This window comes from Chiloscyllium plagiosum, unplaced genomic scaffold (assembly GCF_037043375.1).
Source record: "Chiloscyllium plagiosum isolate Xiang-an unplaced genomic scaffold, Cpla_swu_hap1 HiC_scaffold_33, whole genome shotgun sequence".
Taxonomy (NCBI): Eukaryota; Metazoa; Chordata; class Chondrichthyes; order Orectolobiformes; family Hemiscylliidae; genus Chiloscyllium; species Chiloscyllium plagiosum.
Genome location: NW_028270171.1, coordinates 30,878,011 through 30,899,526, shown reverse-complemented (window position 1 = coordinate 30,899,526; position 21,516 = coordinate 30,878,011). Strand labels below are relative to the sequence as shown.

Genomic DNA, 21,516 nt, shown 5'->3' with positions numbered 1-21,516 from the left:
GCTACAGCAAAGTGGCCAACTTGTGGAAGCCACAAGTGATAATTATCAGGATATCATAGCACACATTGTAACGTATCCCAACAATCGAGCAATATCTTTAACCTTACAATTCTTTATATGTTAATGAATCAATAAGAACCTCTGACCGTCTACATTTCTAAAGCAAGTAATAAATACTAAGGAAAATCTGATACTTCTGGCCATCTCCATTTTAGATGTGTCACTCTTTGGCATCACTAATTCCTCCAGTAGTGATGGAGAATGTAGCTTCATTCTCTGGTAAGTCTGGGCTGAAAGCAAGTAAAAAAAAGTTATAAGCAACACCAAACCAGAATTACATCCAATTTTCAACATAAATATAGACTATTTTTGTTTCTGCCCAACCCTCCTTTCAATTGATTTCATCTCGATTTATCAGTCATGTTATTGTATGTCATGTAAGTGATAGGCTAAAAAAAGTGGGCAAAATATTTGCAGATGGAGTATGAGACAAAATGTGAATAGAAAATGATGTATTATTGAAATTGAGTAAAATTGCCAAACTGTGGCACAGAGGAACCTGGTTGACTTGGTAAATGAATCACAAAGAGTTAGTATGAAGGTGCAGTAAATGGTTACGGAGGCAAATAGAATGTTGTCATTTATTGCAAGGGTAACGGAATATAAAATAGGGAAATTTTACTACAATTTTACAGGGTGTTCTGAGACCATATCTAGAGTATTGTGTAGTTTTGGTCTCCTTACTTAGGAAAGAATTTATTGGCATTAAACACAGCCGACCAGGGAGAAGGCAATTCTGGATCTGGTATTGTGTAACAAACCAGAATTAGTCAGAGACCTCGAAGTGAAGGAGCCATTGGGAAGTAGTGACCATAATACAATAAGCTTCAATCTGCAATTTGAGAGGGAGATGGTACAATCGGAAGTGACAGTACTTCTGTTGAATAAAGGGAACTATGGAGCTATGAGGGAGGAGCTGGCCAAAGTTCAATAGTGCAATACCTTAGCAGGGATGACCGTGGAGGAACAATGTCAGATATTTCTGTGTATAATGCAGAAGTTGCAGGATCAGTTCATTCCTAAAAGGAAGAAAGATCCCAGGAGGAGGCATGGGCGGCCGTGGCTGACGAGGGAAGTAAAGAAACATATAAAGTTAAAAGAGAAAAAGTATCACATAGCTAAGTGGGAAAACTGAGGACTGGGAAGCTTTTAAAGAGCAACAGAGGATTACTAAGAAGGAAATACGCAGAGGAAAAATGAGATACGAAGGTAAACTGGCCAAGAATATTAAGGAGGATAGTAAAAGCTTTTTTAGGTATGTGCAAGGCAAAAAAATGGTTAGGACAAAAATTGGGCCCTTGAAGACAGAAACAGGGGAATATATTACTAGGAACAAAGAAATGGCAGAGGAATTAAATGGGTACTTCAGATCTGTGTTCACTGGGGAAGACACAAGCAATCTCCCTGAGGTAACAGTGGCTGAAGGACCTGAACTTAAGGGAATTTATATTTGCCAGGATTTGGTGTTGGAGAGACTGTTAGGTCTGAAGGTTGATAAGTCTCCCGGGCCTGATGGTCTGCATCCCAGGGTACTGAAGGAGATGGCTCGGGAAATCGTGGATGCGTTGGTGATTATTTTCCAGAGTTCAATAGATTCGGGGTCGGTTCCTGAGGATTAGAGGGCGGCTAATGTTATACCACTTTTTAAGAAAGGTGGGCGAGAGAAAGCAGGAAATTATAGACCAGTTAGTCTGACCTCAGTGGTGGGAAAGATGCTGGAGTCTATTATAAAGGATGAAATTACTGCACATCTGGATAGTAGTAACAGGATAGGACAGAGTCAGCATGGATTTATGAAGGGGAAATCATGCTTGACTAATCTTCTTGAATTTTTTGAGGATGTAACTATGAAGTTGGACGAGGAAAATCCAGTAGATGTAGTGTACCTGGACTTTCAGAAAGCTTTTGATAAAGTCGCACACAGGAGGTTAGTGAGTAAAATTAGGGTGCATGGTATTGGGGGCAAAGTACTAGATTGGATTGAAAATTGGTTGGCTAATAGGAAACAAATGGTAGTGATAAACGGCTCCATTTCGGAATGGCAGGCAGTGACCAGTGGGGTACAATATATGTTAATGATATAGAAGATGGTATCAGCAATAACATTAGCAAATTTGCTGATGATACAAAGCTGGGTGGCAGGGTGAAATGTGATGAGGATGTTAGGAGATTACAGGGTGACCTGGACAAGTTAGGTGAGTGGACAGATGCATGGCAGATGCAGTTTAATGTGGATAAATGTATGGTTATCCACTTTAGTAGCAAGAACAGGAAGGCAGACTACTACCTCAATGGAATCAATTTATGTAAAGGGGCAGTACAGAGAGATCTGGGTGTTCTTGTACACCAGTCAATGAAGGAAAGCATGCAGGTACAGCAGGTAGTGAAGAAGGCTAATAACATGCTGGCCTTCATAACAAGAGGAATTGAGTATAGAAGCAAAGAGGTGCTTCTGCAGCTGTATAGGGCCCTGGTGAGACCACACCTGGAGTACTGTGTGCAGTTCTGGTCTCCAAATTTGAGAAAAGATATTCTGGCTATTGAGGGAGTGCAGCGTAGGTTCACGAGGTCAATTCCTGGAATGGCAGGATTACCTTACACTGAAAGACTGAAGTGACTGGGCTTGTATACCCTTGAGTTTCGAACATTGAGAGGGGATCTGATTGAGACGTATAAGATTATGAAAGGATTGGATACTCTGACAGTAGGAAACATATTTCCACTGATGGCTGAGTGCCGAACCAGAGGACACAGCTTAAAAATACGGGGTAGACCATTTAGGACAGAGCTCAGGAGAAACTTCTTCACCCAGAGAGTGGTGGTTGTGTGGAATGCTCTGCCCCAGAGGGCAGTGGAGGCCCACTTTCTGGATTCATTTAAGAAAGAGTTGGATAGAGCTCTCAAAGATAGTGGAATCAAGGGTTATGGAGATAAGGCAGGAACAGGATACTGATTATGAATGATCAGCCATGATTATATTGAATGGCGATGCAGGCTCGAAGGGCTGAATGGCCTACTCCTGCACCTATTGTCTATTGTCTACTCAGAGAAGTTTAATTCAACCTAATTATTCGATGAAGGTATTATCTAATGAAGAAAGTTTGGACAGGTTGGGCCTGTATCCATTGGCGTTTAGAAAAATCACATTGAAAAAAAGATCCTGAAGGGACTTAAAAGGGAGTTTTGAGAAGATTTCTAGCTCAGGTTGAGGTTGCTGAGCTGGAAGATTCATTTTCAGACATTTCGTCACCATACTAGGTATGTCATTTCCTGTGGTAATGTCACTTCCTGTTCTTTTTCTCAGAGGGTGATAAATGGAATCCAAGTCAATGTGTTTGTTGATAGAATTTCCACTGAAACACCATGCCTCTAGGAATTCTCGTGCATGTCTCTATTAGGCTTGTCCTAGGTTGGATGTGTTGTCTCAGTCGAAGTGGTGTCCTTCCTCATCTACATGTAAGAATACTAGTGAGAGTGGGTCATGTCTTTTTGTGGCTAGTTGATGTTCATGTATCCTGGTGGCAAGTTTTCTGCCTGTTTGTCCAATGTAGTGTTTGTTACAGTTCTTGCAAAGTATTTTTGCAAAACACATCCATCCTAGGACAAGCCAAACAGAGATATGCACAACAATTCCTAGAAGCATGGCATTCCAACCAGAACTCTATCAACAATTACATTGACTTGAACCCTATTTACCACCCTCTGAGAAAAAGAACAGGAAATGACATCACCACAGGAAATGGCATCACCAACCCAAGGAAACTTAAACACATAAATAGAAAGCGGGCCATGCCACCAGTGCTTCATTCGAAGGCTCACTAATGATGTTACTTAGTATGGTGATGAAACGTCAGAAAATGAACCTTTCAGCTCAGCGAGCAAACCTACATCCAGGACTTGATTGGGTTCGTGCTGAAATAGAACCAGGGAAACCAATTTAAAAAGGGTCTCTCATTTAAGATTCAGATGAAGAGGAATTATTTTTCTCTCAGCATGTCAATGATCTGTGGAATTCTTTTCTCCAGACAGCAGTAGAGGCAGGGCCAGAGAACATTTTTAATCATGAGTTATATATATTCGTAATTGACAAGGGAGTCAAATATTATGGAGGGCCAACATCAGATCTGCTGTAGATAAACGTTGCAGCAGACCAGAGGGGTCAAATGGCCAACTCTTACTGCTAATTCATTTGTTCATGTGTGTACACTACTGAAAGTTGGTCCTTGAATCATTGTCTGCTGATGCTTCACCCTGAAATTTTTTTTTGGCAGTTTCTGTCAGTAGTTGTTATGCCACCAATATATCATAATCTTTTTTCTTTCATTTAATTGCAGTATCTAGCTTCCCCTTAGGTGAAATGATAAGCTTCAGATGTGTATCTGCCCACTCTTAGTGAAGAAGCTAAATGAAGCTCTTAGGGAATAAGTTGAAAAGAGGAAACAAAGAAGCATTATAAATTTTTGGGAAGTGAGAACAGTGTGTGTATTTGAATGTATTATTTTTATTTCATACTTTTCTATCCTCCTTTCCCTCCTGTGTTGTTGGTAGTGCTCCTGACAGTATATATGTTATGACAAGGTAAGGAAATAGGAAGTGCTGTTCAGCAGAGAACGGAGTGTGGTGAGTTGAGGAAATGGTAGGCCAGGAGAGGGCTACTCTTGCTACTCCAAGCTCCTCAGATAGATACATGTGAAAAATGTTACAAACAAGTGTGGAGGGTCAATTGATTCCCCTCTTTTTAATTCCACCTCTACTGGTCACAATAAATATTTCTGCTTCTTTTGAGCACGTTTTAAATTAAAACATAGTATGTAATTTACATTTTAAATTAAAATGTAGTCAGTTTGCTAGAAAAATGAAGGAAGTAATTACAAGTTTTCTTGTGTGAAAGAAAGAAGAATTTTAATACCTACTAATCATAAGGAAATACTAATAAAATATGACATCAAACTCATACGCAAACAAAAGTAATAAGTTTGAAAGGGCATGTATCTGGTATACTGTTACAGGGAGACAGAGAGAATGAAGGTGGTAATGTTTAAAGAGCTATTAGAATTTTGGAGGTGTTAGAACCTGAGACTATAGTTATTTAATTGTTGATTGACATCTTTGGTAGCAACGAAGTTAGTGATACCTTTGAGTTATCATTAAATGGTAGTTTCTTAATTTGCATTTATTGAGACTCTGTTTTCCAAGATGATGAGAGAAAGGCAGCGAGGTAGAGCAAGAGTCTTCCAGTTCTTGCTGACAACTCAATTTTCAGTTAGACTTTCAATGTATATTCCTAAGTCGAACTCCTTTATATTTCCAAGCTGGCTAACTGGCATGTGAAACTGACATCTCAGAACATTTGAAATTATCATGTAAGTGTGAATTAAAATAGGGCTTATGCCCGAAACATCGATTCTCCTGTTCCCTGGATGCTGCCTGACCTGTTGTGCTTTTCCAGCAACACATTTTCAGCTCTGAATTAAAATAGGGCATGCAAATTTCTTCATGATGCCTTACTTGCCTGGTTTTGATGTCTTTAGACAAAATTAATCATTTCAACAACAACAGTTGTGTTTATTCCATGTGGGTGCAGTGATTGTAATGATGTCAGCCAACTGGATTTCATAAAATATAGGTTCCCTGATTGGGGCTAATAATCTGGACCAATCAGGCAACCCTGGCTGACAGATAAAAGAGGGGTGTGTGAATAAAGATTCGTGCACTTTGTGTCTTTCACTGTGTCTCACACCTGCACACACACACCATGGGTTCTGGGGATAAAATAAGCACTACCGCACTTAGGTGGTAAAAGAAAAGAAAAAAAAGAAAAGAAAAAAAAATAAAATAAAATAAACACAGTCGCCCTTTGATGAAAAAAAAAAGAAAAAAAAAAGAAAAAAAAAAAGAAAAAAAAAGAGGGGTGTGCACACACAACATGGGTGCTGGGGGGAAAAAATAATAAGCACTACTGCAACTAGGCGGTAGTGTGGGGGAGAAAAAAAGGACTGCAGATGCTCACCTGCACACATACAACATGGGTTCTGGGGAAAAATAAGCACTACAAAAAAGAAAAGAAAAAAAAAGAGGGGAGTGTCAGAGATATTGCCATTCTGAGAGCTGACTTGGCAGAGGCAGACTAAAGTCAGGGACCACTTATGTGTAAATGTGGGAAAAGATCTACCACCCTGCCTACCCACAGCATGGCCACACAGAACACAGAAAATCAAGCCTGTCCAAACCATACAAGAAACACCCAGAATGCCTCAGCATTGACCAAACAGGCTGACAAGGGAAGCCAGACATGACCATAGTTACTCACTGACCAGGGAATACACTTCCCAAGGCAAACTGACAATAAGCTTCTTGGACCCAATAAACACAGCTGTCCCAAAGCCCTAACAGCAGTCTCATACCCCAGTGATACCAGCCACACAAAGGACAGGTCAGACGGAGAGGCACCAGAATACCCCTCTCATGGGAGAGTGACAATGGAAACACCTTACTGTCAAGAAAAGGGACCTTCTCACCTCCCCTCAAAGAGAGCTGGAATCTCTTGATCCCATTAAGAACTGATTGATGCTGCCAGGATGCTTCATTGTATCTAGATTCAGGATATCCTTCTGATAACTGCTTTGATATTATCATCATTGTAACTGGATTACTTGATTATCAAGACCATTGTATTTTCCCTATTTTAAATTAGCATCATTGTACAGTATTCCTATAAAAACTGGCTTGATTCTCAGTTCGTGGAAGATAGCCCTTGATTTACCTGTACAGTCTGTCAGTTCTGTGTCAGCCTAGTCAATTTCTCTTCCAACTATATCACTTGTAATAAACAGCTCGTCAATTTCACCCGATCTGGCTTGTGTGGTCTCTGTTCAATTGGGCTCAATTCTCCGATAGTAAATAAAGGATGACTTGGTTACGGGATACTGGCCTCTTTGGAAGAATTTCAATGGCAACAAAAATAAAGCATGGACCTGAAGAAACTCACTCGCAGCAGTCTTCTTTGTAATGGGGTAAGCATTTCTTACATCATGTCTTTGTTTGGGAAGCTTGACTTGTTTGACTCTGCCATTGAGGACTGGCTCCAGTACATGGAAAGAATATGTTATTTTTTCCAGGCAAGTAACATTGTAGCAGACAAAAAAGTAACAGGTAATTCTCCAGACAGCCTGCTATGCTTTGTTATTAGGAGTCACATTTTCCCTGAGGCACCACATACTAAAAGCTTTCAAGGATTGACCAACATAGTTAAAGAATGTTATGACCCCAAGCCTTCTCTAATTCTGAGAGACTATGGTTTTCACATGGCTATTTGAGAACCAGGGGAATTCACATCAGGATGTTTGACTAGACTAAGACAACTGGCAGAAACCTGTGACTTTGGTTTAACTCTTAATGATATGTTAGAGACAGTTTGGTATATGGAATTAATAATGAAACTATGCAAACCCCAACTGGATTTCAAACCGGCACCACAACTGGCTTTATCATTGAAAACTGCAGCAAGTAGACCATCAGGGTACGAAGTTTAGTGTAGAAACAATGGTAGCAGAAACATCGATAGCAGACACGGTGATGCGAGGTCAGATCCAGTGACATATAAAGTTCTGGTAGGTGTGACCATCCTGAACAATCACGTGGACCATGTGAAAGCTGTAAACTCACAGACGGTGTGGGAGCAAAATGCGCCCAGCTCCTTGATAGCCTTTCTGACTGAACCCGTGCATTCTCCCTCTCCATCAAGCATTGAAGATACCTCTGGATCTGAGATAGACATAACAGATGTCGCTGCCTTGACGCCTTTACTGCCTGAAGAAGAGAATGAATTGCTTTTGAGATTCTGTGCATTACACATCATCTGGGTCAGAGGCAGAGTTGAAGAAATCTGACCCAGTGCCAAAACGCCCCAGGAGGAGATACAAAAAGAAACTGGCCAATGTTCTCAAACTTATCTGGGGGTGGGATGTTGTGTTTGTAACCAGGTCAGCCAGGTGGACCTCAAAGAATATGAGTTCCCATACTGGAGCTGTTAATCTGGTTAAAACCGGGTGATGTATAAATAGGTGTGTCAGAGGTTCTCTGGGAGCTGGCTCTGAGGAATCTGGATCAATGTCAAGATCTTTTCATGTGTAAATAACAGGTGACTTGGTGATGAGATACTGATTTCTGTGAAGTTATATCAATATGTCTCTGCCAGTCATCTTAAGCTTGTCAAAAATCCCAATACAGATTCCCCTGGTTCTCAAATTGCCAAGTAAAAACGATAGCAACTTTGAATTAGAGGAGTCTAGGGGTCATGATGTAACTGAACTAAATCTGCCAACTCTTAAAAGGTTTAAGTATCTGGGGCCTCAAGGAAAGCTCAGCACATAATATTGGAAAATGTGGTCTTACAGTCATTTTTATCTGTCAGCAAGTGCTTCCTGTTTGGACCAGATTAACAGGTCCACCAAGCTGACCTTGTTACAATCATTACACCATACAATTTTGTTGAACTTTCAAAATGAACTTTGCTGTACTACAACCAATCAGATGATGCAAATCAACGAAAACTTCTGAAATAATTCATATCAGCACTTACCGGGATAGAACCCAGGCATCATCATTCTGAAATATGTCACCCTTGCATTGTGTGGACCATGCAATACAAGAAAGAAAAAGACCAGCAGACAAGATGTATCCCCAACTCGTTCTGAACAAAGACGTTATTGAAACTCATCTTGCCTGAAATGGCACTAACCGCTCACCATTTATCTTATATGAGTGAACAATAGTCTTAACCTGAGGCATAACAATCTGGTAAGGATCTACTTACCGTAAATAAAAATCCATCTGCTAAGAATCCAACACCTACTCTAACATCACAGTTAATGCTAAGCCTGCCTCAAGTCTCAACCTCTTCAGAACCAACGGATCAACATCATCTTGCTGAGCCTCCATTAAGTTCAAAAGGAATTCTGAAAATTCAGCCAACTGCATCCACACAAATATGGAACAAAACTTCCATTGTACACTGATTTTCAGGACTCAGTCACACAAATTGATGTCAATATATCTTACTTTTAAACTACTGTCACTTGTAAACTCTACTTTCCTCTTCCTCCTTTCTCTTTCTTGATGACTTACATGTGTGTCTGTGTGTTGTGTTGTGACAATCATCATCTGGGTGTGGGTGTATGAATAAAACATTTTTTTAACCCGAAAGAGAGTTTATTGTGAGTTATTTAAAAATTGAACTTCAATGATAGAGGTTTGAGGAAAGACAGAAACAAGAAGAGAAATTGCTGGAAGATCTCAGCAGGTCTGGCAGCATCTGTGTAAAATCAAGGGCTGCCGATGCTGGAAACCAGATTCTAGATTAGAGTGGTGCTGGAAAAGCACAGCAGTTCAGGCAGCATCCGAGGAGTAGGAAAATCGACGTTTCGGGCAAAAGCCCTTCATCTGTGGAGAGGAATCAGAGTTAACTTTTTGGGTCCAGTGACCCTTCTTCCGAACTGAACTCAAAACGTTAACTCTGATTTCTCTCCCCAGATACTGCCAGACTGCTGAGATTTTCCAGCAATTTCTCTTCTTTTTTCTGATTTCTGGCATCCGCACTTCTTCAGATTTGGAGGAAAGACAGCAAGGATTATTTCAAAAGGGAAAAGAAATACGAGAAATGAAAATCACTGTTGCATACAGTCAAAAGAAGGGTAAAGCAAACAAAAATCAATTCACCGCTCTCCATTGTCTGCAATATCTTAAAGATATAGCAAGAAAATGCAAATTAAAGCAGCATTTTCCTAAAATCGTACTGTGGCTACCATGGCACTATGTTGCCATGGCACGTTGTGAATCTATAGGCAGAGTTAATCTACAAAATCCAGAAAGACCTCATTAGATCCACAGGCTGTTCCTAACATTTTTATGGGCTCACTAATACGTTACTCAGTGACCTAAATGATTAACACAACAGCATTAAAATAGATCATTTAAAGTGGTGGAATACCCCATAAATTTTTGGATTCAGTCTCTTAGCATTATTTGCTACTTAAATATTAAAAGATTACATATAACTTAATTGTTCAAAGTTTGTGCGAAGATTTGTAGCTTGGATGCTCATTGTTGTGGTTCTGTTCGCCGAACTGGAAGTTTTTGTTGCAAACGTTTCGTCCCCTGGCTAGGCGACATCATCAGTGCTTGGGAGCCTCCTGCGAAGCACTTCTTTGATGTTTCCTCCGGGGTTTATAGTGGTCTGTCCCTGCCACTTCCGGTTGTCAGTTTCAGCTGTCCGCTGTAGTGGTTGGTATATTGGGTCCAGGTCGAAGTGTTTGTTGAGGCATGGCATTCATCCACAAACTCCATCAACAAACACATCGACCTGGACCCAATATACCAACCACTACAGCGGACAGCTGAAACTGACAACCGGAAGCAGCAGGGACAGACTACTGTAAACACCGGAGGAAACATCAAAGAAGCGCTTCGCAGGAGGCTCCCAAGCACTGATGATGTCGCCTAGCCAGGGGACGAAACGTTTGCAACAAAAACTTCCAGCTCGGCGAACAGAACCACAACATATAACTTAATTTTAGAGTGTGTCTCATTAAAAACAAATCATTTAATCTCTAAGCTTGTCAAACGTATATCTAATGTGAATCCTGGAGTGGATTTTATAAACGCACTTAATGTTGTTGCTGCAAATTCACATTACCTATCATAAATTTTTGCAATACGTAGTTCACCTCGCCCTTTTCGTAGACTGATTCTTGTAGTAGATGCATGAGCCAGAATATGACCACCAATTGGTTTTTTTGGATCTGCCTGGAAACTTGGCAAGACATCAAGGAACAAAAATCAATTATAAGAAAAGATGAAACACTGCTAACTAACTGTGAAATCATAACAAAAATATAAACTAGTGGAAGTTATGAACACATACATGCTCTTCACTTCAGCTCCTCTTGAGCGGTCAGATTTAAGTAATAGTGGTTCAACAAAACATCAAAAGTGCCCAAGATTACATTTAAAGCTATTTATAGATTTAGCAATCTCAGATGTGCCTGTCTGAGTCCAGCTGATATGCACTGACTGGTTTCTGTGCAGTCAGTGCATATCAGCAAGAGGCAGAAGCTGCAATTTAATTTTTAACCAATATTTAATTAAGAAATTAATGTTTTGATTGTATTCATAGAAACCAACTGTTTCGAAGTACAACTCTCTGACCTGTACAAGCAAAAGGTCTAGGGATCTATTAATCCCATAATTGAAGTTGGGAAGGATGTGCAGGTTAGGCGTATTAGCCATGAGAAATGCAGGGTTACAGGGATAGTGTAGGAAGTGGGGCTTGGTGGGCTGATCTTCAGAGAGCTGGTGTGGATTCAATGGGCCGAATGGCTTGCTTCCGCGCTGTAGGGATTCTAGAGTTCTATGTTGGACGTGAATTTCTCTGATGATATGTAACTGCATTCTTGCAGAATGTATCTCTCATTAATTTCAATTACTGTTTCACCATGTTAAACATTATGTTAAATTACGAATTGTAAATGGCTTGTTATATATTTAAGAAAATACAAATAGCTTGTACCATTGTTAGTACTTGTAAACTTTAACAACTTTAGTTTTATATGTGGTGAATTTAAACCAAATCTACAAGACTATAACAAAATAGCTTTCCTAAATGAGATCAAACTAAATTTGTTTGCAAAGGCAAAAAAGATATATTTACGTTAGTGTTAGAGGTGACCACAATTCTGTGACTTTCACCTTGGTTATGGAGAGAGATAGGTGCGTGCAACAGGGCAGGTTTTACAATTGGGGGAAGGGTAAATACGATGCTGCAAGACAGGATCTGAGGAGCATAAGTTGGGAGCATAGGCTGTCAGGGAAGGATGTGGTTGAAATGTGGAACGTTTTCAAGGAACAGATACGATGTGTCCTTGATATGTATGTACCTGTCAGGCAGGAAAGAGATGGTCGTGTGAGGGAACCTTGGTTGACGAGGGAGGTTGAATGTCTTGTAAAGAGGAAGAAGGAGGCTTACATAAGGTTGAGGAAACAAGGTTCAGACAGAGCGTTGGAGGGAAACAGGATAGCCAGAAGGGAGCTGAAGAAAGGGATTAGGAGAGCTAAGAGAGGGCATGAAAAATCTTTGGCAGGTAGGATCAAGGATAACCCCAAGGCCTTTTATGCATATGTGAGAAACATGAGAATGATGAGAACGAGGGTAGGTCCGATCAAGGACAGTAGTGGGAGACTGTGTATTGAGTCGGAAGAGATAGGAGAGGTCTTGAATGAGTACTTTTCTTCAGTATTTACAAATGAGAGGGACCGTATTGTTGAAGAGGAGAGTATGAAACGGACTGGTAAGCTAGAGGAGATACTTGTTAGGAAGGAAGATGTGTTGGGCATTTTGAAAAATTTGAAGATAGACAAGTCCCCCGGGCCTGACGGGATATATCCTAGGATTATGTGGGAAGCAAGAGAGGAAATTGCAGAGCCGTTGGCAATGATCTTTTCGTCTTCACTGTCAACGGGGCTGGTACCAGGGGACTGGAGAGTGGCGAATGTTGTGCCCGTGTTCAAAAAAGGGAATAGGGATAACCCCGGGAATTAGTCTTACTTCGATGGTAGGCAAAGTAATGGAAAGGGTACTGAGGGATAGGATTTATGAGTATCTGGAAAGACACTGCTTGATTAGGGACAGCCAGCACGGATTTGTGAGGGGTAGGTTTTGCCTTACAAGTCTTATTGAATTCTTTGAGGAGGTGACCAAGCATGTGGATGAGGGTAGAGCAGTGGATGTCGTGTACATGGATTTTAGTAAGGCATTTGATAAGGTTCCCCATGGTAGGCTTATGCGGAAAGTCAGGAGGCATGGGATAGTGGGAAATTTGGCCAGTTGGATAGAGAACTGGCTAACCGGTCAAAATCAGAGAGTGGTGGGGGATGGTAAATATTCAGCCTGGAGCCCAGTTACAAGTGGAGTTCCGCAGGGATCAGTTCTGGATCCTCTGCTGTTTGTAATTTTTATTAATGACTTGGAAGAGGGAGTCAAAGGGTGGGTCAGTAAATTTGCAGATGATACGAAGATTGGTGGAGTTGTGGATAGTGAGGAAGGCTGTTGTCGGCTGCAAAGGGACTTAGACATGATGCAGAACTGGGCTGAGGAGTGGCAGATGGAGTTCAACCCTGTCAAGTGTGAGGTTGTCCATTTTGGAAGGACAAATAAGAATGTGGAATATAGGGTTTAACGGTAAGGTTCTTAGTAAGGTGGAGGAGCAGAGGGATCTTGGGGTCTATGTTCATAGCTCTTTGAAAGTTGCCACTCAGGTGGATAGAGCTTGTAAGAAGGTCTATGGTGTATTAGCATTCATTAGCAGAGGGATTGAATTCAAAAGTCGTGAGGTGATGTTGCAGCTGTACAGGATCTTGGTAAAGCCACATTTGGAGTACTGTGTGCAGTTCTGGTCACCTCATTTTAGGAAAGATGTGGAGGCTTTGGAGAAGGTGCAGAGGAGATTTACCAGGATGTTGCCTGGAATGGAGAATAGGTCGTACGAAGATAGGTTGAGAGTGCTAGGCCTTTTCTCATTGGAACGGCGAAGGATGAGGTTTATAAGATGATCGGGGAATAGATAGAGTGGACAGTCAGAGACTTTTTCCCCGGGTACAACAGAGTATTACAAGGGGACATAAATTTAAGGTGAAGAGTGGAAGGTATAGGGGAGATGTCAGGGGTGGGTTCTTTACCCAGAGAGTGGTGAGGGCATGGAATGCGCTGCCTGTGGGAGTGGCAGAGTCAGAATCATTGGTGACCTTTAAGCGGCAATTGGATAGGTACATGGATAGGTGCTTAAGCTAGGACAAACGTTCGGCACAACATCGTGGGCCGAAGGGCCTGTTCTGTGCTGTATTGTTCTATGTTCTATGTAATAATGGAAAGATGCTTGTCGGACTGGAGGCCTGTGACCAGTGGAGTGCCTCAGGGGTCGGAGCTGAGCCCATTATCTGTGTTATCTATATCAATGATTTGGATGAGAATGTACAAGGCATGATTAGTAAGTTTGCAGATGACAGTAAAATAGGCGGTATTGGGGACAGTGAGGAAGGTTATCAGAAATTGCAGCAGGACCTTGATCAGCTGGGGAAGTGGGCTAAGAAATGGCAAATGGAGTTTATTATAGATAAGTATGAGGTGTTGCATTTTGTAAAGTCAAATCAAGGTAGGAGTTTCATGGGTGAATGGCAGGATCTTAAGGAGTGTAGTAGAACAGAGGGACCGTGGAGTTTAGGTGCACATGATTCTCTGAACATGGAGTCACAGGTAGACAGGGCCGTCAAAAAAGTATTTGAAACACTGGCCTTCATCAGTCAGGGCATTGAGAATAGAAGTTGGGAAGTTATGTTGCAGTTGTACAGGACATTGGTGAGGCCACACTTGGAGTATTATGTTCAGTTTTGGTCACCTTGCTAGAGGAAGGATGTTATTAAACTGGAAAGGGTGCAGAAGAAATTTACAAGGATGTTGCCAGGACTCAAGTTATAGGGAGAGCTAGGACGTTTTCTTTACAGCATAGAAGACTGCAGGGGGGATCTTACATAAGTGTATAATTTCATGAGAGGCATGGATAGGGTGAATGCACTCAGTCTTTTTCCCAGGATTGGGAATTGAAGACTAGAGGGCATCAATTTAAGGTTAAAAGGAAAAGAATAAAAGGGAACCTGAGGGGCAACTTTTTTACACAGAAGCTGGTAGATATATGGAATGAGCTGCCAGCGGAAGTGGATGAGGCGAATACATTAACAACATTTGGAAGGCACTTGGACAAGTACCTGGATGGGAAATGTTTAGAAGGACATGGGCCAAGTGCAGGGAAATGGGGTTAGCGTTGATGGACATTTTGGTTGGCATGGACCAGTGTGGACCAAAGGGCCTGTCTCTGTGCTGTAGGACTCTTTAACCCTAAGACTCTATTATCTCAAAAAGCAAGATTCCCTTCCAAATAATCCACAAAATTGAGCTCTTAAAAAATAGTCCTGATGGACACAGCAAGGCAATTTGTGAAATCTGCATCTGTAAGCATGAGTTCCTGTCTAGAATCATAGAATGGGGAGAAAGTGAAGACTGCAGATGCTGGAGATCAGAGCTGAAAATGTGTTGCTGGAAAAGCGCAGCAGGTCAGGCAGCATCCAAGGAGCAGGAGAATCGACGTTTCGGGCATGAGCCCTTCTGGAGGAAGAGAGCTTCTTCAAGGAAGGCATCCTTGCAAGAGGAATCGCAGTAGGTTAAAATCTGACCAATTCACCTGACCCTGCACATCTTTGGATGGTGGGAGGAAACCGGAGCACCCAGAGGAAACCCCCGCTGACACGGGGAGAACGTGCAAACTCCACACAGTCAGTCGCCTGAGGCGGGAATTGAACCCAGGTCTCTGGCACTGTGAGGCAGCAGTGCTAACCAATGTGCCACCGTGCCGCCCATTTAGCATGGACAATCTCGGTACGCTGCATATCTTTGGTCTGTGGAAGGAAACCAAAACGCCCAGCAGAAGCCCATGGAGGCACAGGGAGAAAGCATTCCAAAAAGACCACTCCCTCCGTGACTCCCTCGTCAGGTCCACACCCCCTACCAACTCAACCTCCACTCCCGGCACCTTCCCCTGCAACCGCAAGAAATGCAAAACTTGTGCCCACACCTCCCCCCTTACTTCCCTCCAAGGCCCCAAGGGATCCTTCCATATCCGCCACAAATTCACCTGCACCTCCACACACATCATTTACTGCTTCCGCTGCACCCGATGTGGCCTCCTCTATATTGGGGAGACAGGCTGCCTACTTGCGGAACATTTCAGAGAACACCTCTGGGACACCCGCACCAACCAACCCAACCACCCCGTGGCTCAACACTTCAACTCCCCCTCCCACTCCACCAAGGACATGCAGGTCCTTGGACTCCTCCATCACCAGACCATAGCAACACGATAGTTGGAGGAAGAGCGTCTCATTGTCTGCGTAGGAACCCTCCAACCACAAAGGATGAACTCAGATTTCTCCAGTTTCCTCATTTCCCCTCCCCCCACCTTGTCTCAGTCCCAACCCTTGAACTCAACACCACCTTCCTAACCTGCAATCTTCTTCCTGACCTCTCTGCCCCCACCCCCACTCCAGCCTTTCACCCTCACCTTAACCTCCTTCCACCTATCGCATTTCCAACGCCCCTCCCCCAAGTCCCTCCTCCCTACCTTTTATCTTAGCCTGCTGGGCACACTTTCCTCATTCCTGAAGAAGGGGCTCATGCCCGAAACGTTGATTCTCCTGCTCCTTGGATGCTGCCTGACCTGCTGCGCCTTTCCAGCAATACATTTTCAGCTCTGATCTCCAGCATCTGCAGTCCTCACTTTCTCCTTAAAGGAATATGGGCCAAGCATTGACAAATAGGACTCGTTTAGTTTGGGAAACATGGTCAGTATGGTTGAGTTAGAGCAAGGGGTCTGTTTCTGTGCTGTATGACTCTATCTCTGAACTCTAATTAGGAATTTAAATAGTTTATTGTAATATTACTGGACTTGTAATCCTGGACTAATGTATTGTAGATGTAAGGTCAAAATCTACCGCAGGACCTGGTTAAAATTTAAATTCAATAATTTAATTAATCTGGAGCAAAAGAAACAATCTCAGTAAACTACCCTAAATATCCATTAAGTTCACCTCACCTAAGTGAGGAAAAGTATTTGTTATTTTTGTTATTTTTAAGACTTAATTGTAACTCTAGGCTACATAGCAATTAGTTAACAATGACTTTTAACTGCTCTCTGAAATAGTGCCGTAAACCAATAATTTGTGACAAGCTGCTTTAGAAAAGTTGAAAAAGAATAAAACCAACCATTCCACATGACACTTACTGAAGCACTGGGATAGGGGCGGCACAGTGGTTAGCACTGCTGCCTCACAGCACCAGGAACCCCGGTTCGATTCCAGCCTCGGGTGACTGTCTGTGTGGACACGTCCTCCCCGTGTCTGTGGGATTTCCTCCGGGTGCTCCAGTTTCCTCCCACAGTCCAAAGATGTGCAGGTCAGGTGAATTGGCCATGCTAAATTGCCCATAGGGTTAGGTGCATCATTCAGAGAGAAATGGATCTGGATGGGTTACTCTTTGGAGGGTCGGTGTGGACTTGTTGGCCTGAAGGGCCTATTTCCACACTGTAGGGAATCTAATGCCATATCTTTCTGCAAATACTAACTAGGGGAGATATTATTGTATGAGAGAATGCTAGCTTGACATATTAAATCAGATACTCAGAGTTTCTGCAGATACAATAGACAAGAGTAAGATGGTTCTCTAGACAGTGAGCCTGAGGAATTTTTAATGGGGAATAAGAAAATGATACAAGTTGAACAAATATTTTGTGGTGTCTTCATTGTAGAAAGCATAAATAACGTCTCTAAAATACATTGTAAATCAAGAGTTGAAAGGGAGTGATGAACAAAAACAATTGCAATTATTAGAACTAAATGCTGACGCATCCCCAGAATCTGATGGACTTCATCCTGGGTCTCAAAAGAAGAAGCTGCTGAGATAATTTTTCTTACAATTTTCCAAATATTCCTTGGATTCTGGAAAGGTTCCAAATTAGAAAGTTGTAAATATGATTCATCTATTCAAGAAAGGAAGGAGTCAGAAAGCAAGAAATTAAAGGCCAGTTAACCTTAAATGGAAAATGGTAGAATCTATTATTAAGAGCATTATAGCAAGCTTCTAAGAAAATACAGAGTCAACATGACTTAGTGAAAGGGAAATTGTGCTTGACTAAGAGTTCTTTGAAGTAATAAGCAAAGTGGAGGAATGGGACTTGCAGGTGTGGTGTACCTGGATACTAAACGACATTTATTAAGATACCACATCAAACATTGCTGCACATTAAGAGTTCAGTGTGGGAGTAATACAGCAGTATTGTGAGAGGATTGGTCATCGAATCCCTATCACAGAGAAAGAGACCATTTAGCCCATCGAGTCTGCACCAACCCTCTGAAAAGCAGAGACTGCCCTATCCCTGTAACCCTGCATTTACTATGGCTAATCTACCTAGCCTACACATCCCTGGACACTACAGACAATTTAGCATGGTGAATCCACCTAATTTGCGTGTCTTTCAACCACGGGAGGAAACTGGAGTACCCATCAGAAAACCATGCAGACACAAGGAGAATGTGCAAGCTCCACACAGAATCAAACCCGGGTCCCCATGAAGCATTTTACAGGAAGCAGAGAGTGGGGATGAATATTTAATTTTCAGATTAGCAAGCTGTAATTAGTGGAGTGCTGAGGGGTTGAGTACTGGGACCTCAACCATTTACAATATACAATTTCATACATTTACAATGTATACAATGATCTGGATGAAGGATATGGTTGCTAAGTTTGCTGCTAACAAAGAGACAAGTAGGAGAGTAAGTTGTGAAGAGGACATAACGAGTCAGTGGGTAGAAGACGCTATAATATGGGAAAATGTGAACTTGCCTACTTTGACACAAAGGATAGAAAAGCTGGATATTATTGAAATGGGGAGTCTGCAATACTCTAGTACAGAGAGATCAAGGTATTCTAGTATCACATGAACTACAAAATGTTAATATGCAAGTGGGGAATCTAATCTAAAAATGAGAAGTTTTCATTTATTGCAAGGGGACTGCAATATAACAGTAATGATATTTTGAACAGTTCTATTGGGAATTGCTAGACTACTGTGTATAGTTTTGGCCTCCTCACTTGCAAAAGGATATATCCTCACAAGCAATAGAAATAAGCCAATCTTCCAGTTATGGTGCCACATCAAAGGTTATTGCAGGAAATAAAAGTTCAGGATGGAAGGTGTAAGACACTGGCAAGGATAGAAGAATGGCTAGCTAACAGGAAATAGAGAGCACATCGAAAAATACAGCAAAGGAACAGACCCTTTGGCTCACCATGTCTGTGCTGACCATGATGCCATTCTAAACTAATCCCATCTGCCTGAACATGGTCTGTATCTGACTATTCCCTTTCTGTTCATGTGTCTATCTAAATGCCTCTTAAACTTGGTAATATACTTGCTGCTACCACCTCCCTCTGCGTTCCAGGCACTTACCAGCTTCTGTGCAAAAAAAACTTTTCTTGGACATTTCCTTTAAATCTTTCCCCTTAAACCTATGCCCCCAAATATTTAACATTTCCACCTTAGGAGAAATACTAACTAGCCACCCTATCCATGCTGCTCGTAATCTTATTTTCTTCTATCAGGTCACACTTCAGACTCTGACACTCGCGAAAATAATCCAAGTATTTCCAACCTCTCTTATACAAATACAATCCAATCCAGTCAACATCCTGGTAACCCTTTTTTGCACCCTCTTCGAAAGCTCCACATAGCCTTCTGTAGCGTGGTGACCAGAGCTGCACACGATACACCAAATGTGGCGCACCTGAAGTCTTATACAGCCACAACATGGCTTGCCAACATTTATACACAGTGCCCTGACTGATAAAGGCAAGCAGGCTGTAACCATTCTTTGTGATAGGTGGAAGGAGGTTAAGGTGAGGGTGATAGGCTGGAGTGGGGGTGGGCGCGGAGAGGTCAGGAAGAAGACTGCAGGTTAGGAAGGTGGTGCTGAGTTCGAGGGTTGGGACTGAGACAAGGTGGGGGGAGGGGAAATGAGTAAACATAGAACATAGAAGAATACAGCGCAGTACAGGCCTTTCGGCCCTCGATGTTGCGCCGATCCAAGCCCACCTAACCTACACTAGCCCGCTATCCTCCATATGCCTATCCAATGCCCGCTTAAATGCCCATAATGAGGGAGAGTCCACCACTGCTACTGGCAGGGCATTCCATGAACTCACGACTCGCTGAGTAAAGAACCTACCCCTAACATCTGTCCTATACCTACCCTCCCTTAATTTAAAGCTATGCCCCCTTGTAACAGCTGACTCCATATGTGGAAAAAGATTCTCACTGTCGATCCTATCTAAACTCCTAATCATCTTGTACACCTCTATCAAGTCACCCCTAAACCTTCTTTTCTCCAATGAAAACAACCCCAAGTGCCTCAGCCTTTCCTCATACGATCTTTCTACCATACCAGGCAACATCCTGGTAAACCTCCTCTGCACCCGTTCCAGTGCCTCCACATCCTTCCTATAGTATGGCGACCAAAACTGCACACAATACTCCAGATGCGGCCGCACCAGAGTCTTATACAACTGCAACATGATCTCAGGACTCCGGAACTCAATTCCTCTACCAATAAAAGCCAGTACGCCATATGCCTTCTTCACCGCACTATTTACCTGGGTGGCAACTTTCAAAGATCTGTGCACATGGACACCAAGATCCCTCTGCTCATCCACACTACCAAGTATCCGACCATTAGCCCAGTACCCCATCTTTTTGTTACTCTTACCAAAGTGAAATCTGAGTTCATCCCTTGTGGTTAGAGGGTTCCTAGGCGGAAGATGAGGCACTCTTCCTCCAGCTATCGTGTTGCTATGGTCTGGCGATGGAGGAGTCCAAGGACCTGCATGTCCTTGGTGGAGCGGGAGGGGGAGTTGAAGTGTTGGGCTACGGGGTGGTTGGGTTGGTTGTTCCGGGTGTCCCAGAGGTGTTCTCTGAAACGTTCCGCAAGTAGGCAGCCTGTCTCCCCAATATAGAGAAGGCCACATCGGGTGCAGCGAATGCAGTAAATGATGTGTGTGGAGGTGCAGGTGAATTTGTGGCGGATATGGAAGGATCCCTTGGGACCTTGGAGGGAAGTAAGGGGGGAGGTGTGGGCGCAAGTTTTGAATTTCTTGCGGTTGCAAGGGGAGTGGAGGTTGGGTTGGTGGGGTGTGGACCTAGCGAGGGAGTCACGGAGGGAGTGGACCTTTCGGAACGCTGATAGGGGAGGGGAGGGAAATATATCCCTGTTGGTGGGGTCCGTTTGGAGGTGGCGGAAATGACGACGGATGATACGATGTATGTGGAGGTTGGTGGGGTGGTAGGTGAGGACCAATGGGGTTCTGTCCTGGTGGCGATTGGAGGGGCTGGGCTCAAGGGCGGAGGAGCGGGAAGCGGAGGAGATGCGGTGGAGAGCATCGTCGATCATGTCTGGGGGGAAATTGCGGTCTTTGAAGAAGGAGGCCATCTGGGTTGTTCGGTATTGGAACTGGTCCTCCTGGGAACAGATGCGGCGGAGACGAAGGAATTGGGAATATGGGATGGCATTTATACAGGGGGCATGGTGGGAGGAGGTGTAGTCTAGGTAGCTGTGGGAGTCGGTCGGTTTATAGTAAATGTCTGTGTTGATTCGGTCGCCCGAGATAGAAATGGAGAGGTCTGGGAAGGGGAGGGAGGAGTCTGAGACAGTCCAGGTAAATTTGAGGTCGGGGTAGAAGGTGTTGGTAAAGTGAATGAACTGTTCAACCTCCTCGTGGGAGCACGAGGCAGCGCCGATACAGTCATC

At 42.8% G+C, this 21,516-nt stretch overlaps 1 protein-coding gene across 1 annotated transcript in view; it reads right to left on the bottom strand.

Moving 5' to 3' along the window:
* Window positions 1-220: 220 nt before the first annotated feature.
* Window positions 221-21,516, bottom strand: part of dmc1 (DNA meiotic recombinase 1) — a 216,943-nt gene continuing 195,647 nt past the window's right edge. The window contains exons 13-14 of the mRNA XM_087978126.1: window positions 10,754-10,870; window positions 221-290 (exon numbers count right to left, since the gene is read on the bottom strand). Coding sequence (XP_087834252.1) covers window positions 221-290; window positions 10,754-10,870 — 187 coding nt within the window. The remainder of the gene's footprint in view (window positions 291-10,753; window positions 10,871-21,516) is intronic.